Source organism: Chiloscyllium plagiosum, chromosome 8, assembly GCF_004010195.1.
Source record: "Chiloscyllium plagiosum isolate BGI_BamShark_2017 chromosome 8, ASM401019v2, whole genome shotgun sequence".
Classification (NCBI taxonomy): Eukaryota; Metazoa; Chordata; class Chondrichthyes; order Orectolobiformes; family Hemiscylliidae; genus Chiloscyllium; species Chiloscyllium plagiosum.
Window position 1 is genome coordinate 88,095,214 of NC_057717.1, and position 9,280 is coordinate 88,104,493.

At 47.3% G+C, this 9,280-nt stretch overlaps 1 protein-coding gene across 9 annotated transcripts in view; it reads right to left on the bottom strand.

The window, feature by feature from the left end:
* Window positions 1-9,280, bottom strand: part of LOC122552164 (EVI5-like protein) — a 264,526-nt gene that overhangs the window by 28,905 nt on the left and 226,341 nt on the right. For 8 of the 9 annotated variants that reach the window (XM_043694689.1, XM_043694685.1, XM_043694688.1 and 5 more), the window contains one exon: window positions 8,575-8,670. In XM_043694689.1, the coding sequence (XP_043550624.1) occupies window positions 8,575-8,670 (96 nt within the window). Of the gene's footprint in view, window positions 1-7,254; window positions 7,392-8,574; window positions 8,671-9,280 lie in introns of those variants that run through there. The other variant, XM_043694694.1, reaches the window with a different exon arrangement.

Below are 9,280 nucleotides of genomic sequence, written 5' to 3' on the forward strand. Positions count from 1 at the left end.
CAGGCAGGAGGTTGGGGGAACACAGCAAGGCAGGCAGCATCAGGAGGGACAGGCAGGAGGCTGGGGGGACACAGCAAGGCAGGCAGCATCAGGAGGGACAGGCAGGAGGCTGGGGGGACACAGCAAGGCAGGCAGCATCAGGAGGGACAGGCAGGAGGCTGGGGGGACACAGCAAGGCAGGCAGCATCAGGAGGGACAGGCAGGAGGCTGGGGGGACACAGCAAGGCAGGCAGCATCAGGAGGGACAGGCAGGAGGCTGGGGGGACACAGCAAGGCAGGCAGCATCAGGAGGGACAGGCAGGAGGCTGGGGGGACACAGCAAGGCAGGCAGCATCAGGAGGGACAGGCAGGAGGCTGGGGGATCACAGCAAGGCAGGCAGCATCAGGAGGGACAGGCAGGAGGCTGGGGGATCACAGCAAGGCAGGCAGCATCAGGAGGGACAGGCAGGAGGCTGGGGGAACACATCAAGGCAGGCAGCATCAGGAGGGACAGGCAGGAGGCTGGGGGAACACATCAAGGCAGGCAGCATCAGGAGGGACAGGCAGGAGGCTGGGGGAACACATCAAGGCAGGCAGCATCAGGAGGGACAGGCAGGAGGCTGGGGGAACACATCAAGGCAGGCAGCATCAGGAGGGACAGGCAGGAGGCTGGGGGAACACATCAAGGCAGGCAGCATCAGGAGGGACAGGCAGGAGGCTGGGGGAACACAGCAAGCCAGGCAGCGCAGGCAGGAGGCTGGGGGAACACAGCAAGCCAGGCAGCGCAGGCAGGAGGCTGGGGGAACACAGCAAGCCAGGCAGCGCAGGCAGGAGGCTGGGGGAACACAGCAAGCCAGGCAGCGCAGGCAGGAGGCTGGGGGAACACAGCAAGCCAGGCAGCGCAGGCAGGAGGCTGGGGGAACACAGCAAGCCAGGCAGCGCAGGCAGGAGGCTGGGGGAACACAGCAAGCCAGGCAGCGCAGGCAGGAGGCTGGGGGAACACAGCAAGCCAGGCAGCGCAGGCAGGAGGCTGGGGGAACACAGCAAGCCAGGCAGCGCAGGCAGGAGGCTGGGGGAACACAGCAAGCCAGGCAGCGCAGGCAGGAGGCTGGGGGAACACAGCAAGCCAGGCAGCGCAGGCAGGAGGCTGGGGGAACACAGCAAGCCAGGCAGCGCAGGCAGGAGGCTGGGGGAACACAGCAAGCCAGGCAGCGCAGGCAGGAGGCTGGGGGAACACAGCAAGCCAGGCAGCGCAGGCAGGAGGCTGGGGGAACACAGCAAGCCAGGCAGCGCAGGCAGGAGGCTGGGGGAACACAGCAAGCCAGGCAGCATCAGGAGGGACAGGCAGGAGGTTGGGGGAACACAGCAAGGCAGGCAGCTTCAGGAAGTGGAGAAGTCAACGGTTTGGGTGTAACTGTGTCCCGAAGAGAGTTACATGCAAACGGTTGACTTCTCCACTCCCTGATGCCGCCTGGTTTGATGTGTTCTTCCAGCCTACTGATTGCAGGTGTAAAATGGCAGACAGACATGGTCGAGGGACTGAATTACCGACTCCAAGCTCTCATGCTCTGTTCAGTAGCCTGGCAAGTCACTCAGTTTTAACCAGACTCAACACTACCCTCTTAAGGTAACCAGAAATGGACAATAAATTAGGGGTTTCCACTGTCAGTCTGTCACACCCTGAAAGCCAGCAAGAAAATAAACTCCATGATACCACCAAGAGGGAGTTTTGTACTAAATGTCTGTGGTTTACTAGTGTCTCAGAGCAGCACTGAACACTGACAAGGCAACCTTGAAGCAGTAGATTGTACCACAGCATCTCCTTGAGAACATGAAAATAAGTATTAAATGTTTGTTCAGATTATATGACAGTGCTATCACGTCGCAGAGATTTATCGAGTCCAGGTGGTTTTTGTTTGGTGTCAGCAAGATCATATTGAGAGAGCAGGGAGTTCTCCTAGTGCAACTGATCAATTTAACACCTAGACCACAACTACTAAACTGGATTATTCAGACACTTCCAGGTGGCACGGTGGCTCAGTGGTTAGCACTGCTGCCTCACCACACCAGGGTCCCTGGTTCGATTCCCGCCTCAAGCAACTGTCTGTGTGGAGTTTGCACGTTCCTCCCGTGTCTGCGTGGGTTCCCTCCGGGTGCTCCAGTTTCCTCCCACAGTCCAAAGATGTGCAGATTAGATGAAATGGCCATGCTAAATTACCTGTAGTGTTAGGTGCATTCGTCAGGGGTAAATCTAGGGTAGGGTAATGGGTCTGGGTGGGTTGGTCTTCTGGGGGTCGGTGTGGACTTGTTGGGCCAAATGGCCTGTTTCCAGTGTTGGGAATGTAATCATCTCTTTGCTTTGTGGGATCTTCCTACGTGTGAATTAGCTGCTGCACTTGCCTACACTGCTATAGTGATTGATGACATTTCCTAAATAATTAATTGGACACCGATTGTTTTGGTAAGTGCCAAGGCTGGGTGTTTGAAAAGCTGGAAGAATGGGTCACACTTTTACAGTGCTGGGATAAGTACAGTGGGTCAAACAGACTTCACTGGTTCAGTGACCTTGCACAACTCCGTGGCACAGGAGGATAGTATGAACCTCCTTAAGATTATAGCCAGAAGGTGTTACTGACTGTTCAGCTGTGCAATGATCAGGCTGATAACAGAGCTGGCCAGCTCAACAACATCCTGCTGTGGGTGGAGTCAGCTGAGACTTGCTATAGCGATGCTGGGACAGTCCTTGATGCCTTTCCTAGTGAGGGATGGATTAATCAGAAACTGTCACTTTCTGTCACTGTTATAACCTTAGTCAGAGAGCCAGCATGAACACTGGCTGGTTCCCAGCACTGTGAAGCAGACAAAACACCAGGGGGGGGTTAGTAATTTGTAGATGACACAAAGGTTGGAGGTGTTGTTGATAGTGTAGAGGGCTACTGCAGACTGCAGCGTGACTTAGACAGAATGCAGAGCTGGGCTGAGAAATGGCAGATGGAGTTCAACCTGGATAAATGTGAAGTGATGCATTTTGGAAGGTCGAACTCGAATGCTGAATATAGGATTAAAGACAGGATTCTTGGCAGTGTGGAGGAACAGAGGGATCTGGGTGTGCAAGTACATAGATCCCTCAAGTTGCCACCCAAGTGGATAGGGTTGTTAAGAAAGTATATGGTGTTTTGGCTTTCATTAACAGGGAGCTCTAGTTTAAGGGCCGCGAGGTTTTGCTGCAGCTCTACAAGTCCCTGATGAGACCACACTTGGCATATTGTGTCCATTTCTAGTCACCCTACTATAGGTATAAAGGAGACGTCAGAGGTAGGTTCTTTATGCAGAGAGTTGTGAATGCATGGAATGCCTTGCCAGCGGTGGTGGTGAAAGCAGAGTCATTGGGGACATTTAAGTGACTGCTGGACATGCACATAGATAGCAGTGAGTTGAGGGGTGCGTAGATTAAGTTACTATATTTTACATTAGGATTAAATCTCAGCACAACATCGTGGGCCAAAGGGCCTGTTCTGTGCTGTACTCTTCTATGTTCTAAAACACGTCCAGAAACCCTAGCCACTCCCCTCTACATTACAGACATCTCGGAAATGACTGCCAGACTACTCAGACCCCTTGGCATCATGGTAGCCCACAAACCCACCAACACACTAAAACAGCAGCTAATGAACCTGAAAGACCTGATACAGACCAACAAGCAAAACTAATGTCATTTACAAAATACCCTGCAAGAACTGTAACACACACTACATTGGACAAACAGGCAGAAAACTAGCCACCAGGAAACATGACCATGATCCTGTCTCACTAGTATCCTCACATATAGATGAGGAAGGACATCACTTCGACTGGGACAACACATCCATCCTAGGACAAGCCAAACAGAGACATGCACGAGGATTCCGAGAAGCATGGCATTCCAACCGGAACTCTATCAACAAACACATCGACTTGGACCCCATCTACCACCCCCTGAGAAAAAGAACTTAAAACAACATCACCATAGGAAATGACATCCCCAACCCAAGGAAACCCAAACATATAAATAGAAAGCAGGAAGCAGCAGCAGTGCTTTGTCCGGAGGCTCACAGAAGATGTTACCTAGTCGGGTAACGAAACATCTGAAAATGAACCTTCCAGCTCAGCAAGCAAACCTACATCCAGAACCTCAACCTGAGCTACAAATCTTCTCAAGACGTGCTAACTGTGAAGAAGTCTGACATCCACTATCATCAGATGGTAGCCAGTACCCACAGCCAAAGCTCACATAAGAATGATAGGTGCCCAGGTGACAGGCAAGCACAGAGATGAACCCTTCCCCTGACATGTCAATTCATTATTACTTCCTGCTACTTTTGAGCTAACTGCAAGTTTGTGGTAAATGTTTTATTTATTTGATGCATAAATGGCTACACACATGGATGTTTGGATGGTCAGTCCTGCAGCTAGACTGATTCCCATAGTTAAATCATTGCCGTCAAAGTGCTGAAGAACTGCTGATTCCAACTAAGTGACTTGTAATTTCCCCCTGAGACATGCAGAGTACCCGCTGGGACTCAGTGAGGCATCCTCACTGAAATCTTCTAGGAGAAAGTGAGGACTGCAATTCCAGCAACACATTTTCAGCATCCTCACTGAAATAGCAAGTTTGTAATACTTAAAAGTTGGAGTGTTTAACATGATCAAATGTACCGAGCTAAAGGGGTTTAAGGGGTACTGACTGTGAAGATCCCTGCTCAGTGTTATAACTTGGGTGAAGACAAGATTGAAACTGCAGTGTAAAAGGAGGCCATTTGCTTCATCATGTCAAATCAGAGCTCGGCAATCTAATTCCATCCCTCTCTGTCCTCACTGAGCTTCATTTAAATCACAACTTTAATGCTGTTACTGTGTCAAGCATTCCATGTGAGAAAGCATTCCGTGTTCAATAAACTTCAGAGTCACAACCTTTCTTCTCACTGGCCCCTACGCTGGGTTTTATCTTTATGAAGGAGAAAGTGAGGACTGCAGATGCTGGAGACCAGAGTTGAAAAATGTGGTGCTGGAAAAACAGAGCAGGCCAGGCAGCATCCGAGGAGCAGGAGAATCGATGTTACGGGCATAAGCCCTTTTATCTTTATGAAGTCTACTTATGGTAATATCAAAGAAACACTTAGAAGATAAGTGCACAACATGAGTTCCCTTTGTAGGAGAAATGTTGACCAATTGATACTTCCTATCCAATACTGTTTTGTCTTTTTATAAAATACTATCAGACATTTTCATTACAGAATACAATTCAATCCTGATTGATGTGTAAGCAAAGCTTTTACTGGTCATATCATCGAAAACTACATGAGCTGGCTGAGCCAGTCATTGTGGAAAGCCAGTGACCTACTTTGTAGGTAGTTTGTGACTGTGACTCTGAAGGAAAAAATACTAGTTACTATTACTTGAGTTAAAAGATTACAGTCCCCCATGAATAGCTATTCACCCTCCTAGCCAGATCATTACCCACTCCTTTGCTTAACTGCTCTTCTCTCTCTATCCCTACCTATCGTTTACTCCTTCACCCCCTCCCCCCCCATCCTAAACTGACATTTCCCCTGCTACCATCCGTTCCAAGGATGGATCGCTTGACTGGAAGCGTTAACTCTGATTTCTCTCCACAGATGCTGCCAGACCTGCAAAGCTTTTCCAGCAATTTCTGTTAGTTACTGTTACTTGGTGCCCTGTGAAAAAAGTGATTTGAAATTGTCATGACAGCAACAGACAGTGCTGACTGCTGAGACTGCACCACACACCACTGTTATTCACATCTCAAATGCGTCATCGTCAGGTACAACAGTTCCAGACAAACATGTTGTTGGTGCAGACCTTGGTCTCAGAACTCAACACTCCTTCATTCCATTTACACGGTCAGTGAGCCTAGAGGGCACGTTGATGACTTAAAGAACACGGAGAGCAAAACAATCAGGAGAGGACAGCACAGCATTTTTTTTAAACTCTAGATCCTTATCAGTAGTTAATTTTGACTATGACACTTTTTTTGTCATTACCCTGAATATAGGGCACTTCAATGGAATAGTGTTCATCTGTTCCTGAGAAGATGAGGAGGCTGGAAGTGGGTCGATGGGGGACAAGGAAGAGATGATGATAAATTAGCTCACAAACAGATCTGGCTGGGGGATTAGATGTGGTAGCTTGGTGAGAAACACTGTTGCTATAAGAATTCGGGGAACAGCAAAAACGCCTGGACCGAGGACAGAGGAAAGCAGAAACTAAACACTAATACAGCCAAACCTGGGATTGTCTGCTGATGGGCAAGCCCATCCTGGCAGTTACTGGACACGCCACTGTAAGTGATCAAAATATGAAATACTAGGTTTAATTCCGAAAGTTTCTGATCAATTTTAAAGAGATTTACGTCAAAGTTGAGCTTGTTTTGATACATGCTCACAAGGACAAAAGTTAAGGGGAACTATACAGGTTATTTACAATGTGCATGTTTGGAGGATAATTGATCAGAAACTTTCTTGAGGACTCATGTGTATTGAGGCAGTGGTCTAAACCTGATGTGGCATACTTATCCATCTAAATGCATCTCTTGGAGGGAAATTCAGTGAGAATGCATTTGGAGAAAGGGAATGGGTGTTTTTTTTTTAAATTATTCATTCAGGTGATGTGAGTGTCATTGCTAGGCCAACATTTAGTACTCATCACCAATTGCCAAGAGGGCAGTCTTAAGGGTCAACTAAATTGCTTTGGGTCAGGAGTCACATGTCGGGCAGACCAGGTAAGGACAGCAGATTGCTTCTGTAAAGAATGCTCGTGAACTGCATGAATTTTTCCCAACAATCTAGACTCTGTTTTAACTTCAAACTTTACCATTAGTCACGGTGGGATTCAAACTTGGGTCCCAGAAAATGACCTGGGTTTCTGAGTTGATAGACTAGTGATAATATCACTAACCCAATGCCTCTCCACAGGTTTCATTATGTTACGCCTTGATGTCTGCGTCAAATTGTTTCGTTTGTTGAAAACTGCCTTTAAAAGTTGGTGACTTGGCCTAAACACCACCATGTAAGAACCATCATGGGAATGCAGAAAAACATTCAAACAGGTCACCTCCTTCCAATGTGGCCATGTTACTCCTGATTGGAGCTACTCCTCATACAGAGTACCTAACACTCCCCACCTGAGAATTTCAGCTTTTATTGAAAAAGGGAAGGGCAGAACACCTCTCTGAAAACAAACAGTGCTATGCAGACCATCACATGGTAACGGACAGCTAAAATGGCAGTGTAGTGCGGTGTACAATTATATCCCTGATTTCTCCAACAGTCCCTGAAATGTCTGATTCCTTGCTGACAGGACCAAGTGAACACATTTCATTGCACTTTTTTCCGGAATCTTCCATCGCTTTGGACCTAGGTAAGGAAAGCACAGGGGACACAGATTCAATCAGGATAAAGCTTGCCTCCCTTGCACTACTGACTCAAGACAAAAGTCACGAGTTTGATGTTCTGGGAGGAAAACCAGTCACGGAGAATCTAGATAGGAATTCAAACTAGGGATCGATGAATTTGAAATCTAAAGCTGCATCACTCGATATGGTGTGAAACGTATTCAGTCCAAAACCCACTTCACCATGCAGAGACATTTCAATTGACTGGTTATTACTGAAGTGATACTTTTCTAGATTAATATTGCAACCTCAAAATGCAAACAAGGAGAAAAAAATGCAACCATAGAGAATTAGTTTGTGCAAAGAGTTACTTACACCATGGTTTTCCAACCAGATATCAGCCTGAAGATCTCCGGTTAAACAAACTCTCACATTTCTGGGTGAATTGGGCCTAAATGGTTTAAAGAGATGGCGCACCCAGATGGATCCACGTGTCAGGTTCCCTGTATTTGTTGGATAGGTTCGGTAGCTGTTACAGAGGAAAGCTCCCTCTGCATGGTCACATACACTCCCGAGCTCATACCACCTTCACAAACAACTGAAAACGGCTTAGATCACTTTAACTTGGTGTTTTACTTTACAATTACTCAAGCTGCTTCAAGATTCAATTTGACCGAATCAGGCCTCACCTGAAAAATGACTGTCCTATCTGGCCAAACCTGCAAGGCTTCACCGGTTCAGGAAGGTTGCTCACTTCCCCTGTGGCACAGGCAGCTTTCAGATAGGGCTCCATGTCAAAAAAAAATTAAGTTTAAGAAACTGACACAGCAGTGAAACTAGATGATGGTGGTGTAGGACAGTTTTAGTCATTTTCACAGGTTCAGGTAGAATATCGCACAAAGTGAAAATGGTAATTTTTCGCTGATAATCCCATTTTCTATAGGTGTTGTATTTGGCTAGCACTTCTGAATACACCGAAAAACATCTGCAAAATGGAAAAAAATACATTGCCATTCTATCACTCTGCCTGACACTGAATCATGGGAAAATGTTACTTCAGCAATTGGAATGAAGTTTAACAGGAACTTGACCTGTGACTCACCTGGGCAATTCCCACAGTGCACCCAAAGCAGAAACACCTTCTTCACAGCACTAACTGATCAGGGCAGGTATTCACAAAAGCCTGACACAATTATTTACATTACCTCTGTTTTTAACTCTGTGATCTGGTCCTTCAGCTCCCGAATGATCTGATTGGAGTCAGAGTTGTTCAGTTGGCCTTGGATCCGACCCTCTTCTCTCTTAGAAGCACAAAACAGACAAGAAATTTGTGAAAAGGTTTCTTGACCATAAATATTTTGGGCACTGTTAACACTTGGGTTCACAGTCTGTCCAACTGATTTAACCTCCCCAGTTTGGGATTCGGTTCGACTAAATGCCACTTTTTAAAAAAATTCTTTCTTGGGACATAGGAATCATTGGCAAGACCAATGTTTATTGGCCATCCCAAATTGTCTTTGGGCCAAATGACTTGCCATGGCCATTTCAGAGGGGAGTTAGGAGGTAACCACTTTCATAAACTCGGAGAATACGGCCATCATTGCTGGGCCTTTCCCTGAGGAGGAGTTGGGGAACTGGCTTCTTGAACCGCAGCAACTGTGCGCTGTAGGTAAAGCACAATACCATTACGGAGAGAGTTCCAAGGTTCTGGCCGAGAGACACTGAAGGAACAGTGAAATATTTCCAAGTTGGGGTGGTAAGTGGTTCAAAGGCAAACGTACAGGTTGTTAGATTAGATTAGATTAGATTATTTACAGTATGGAAACAGGCCCTTCGGCCCAACAAGTCCACACCGACCTGCCGAAGTGCAACCCACCCAGACCCATGTTTTGGGAAGGGGGGGCGGGTTGT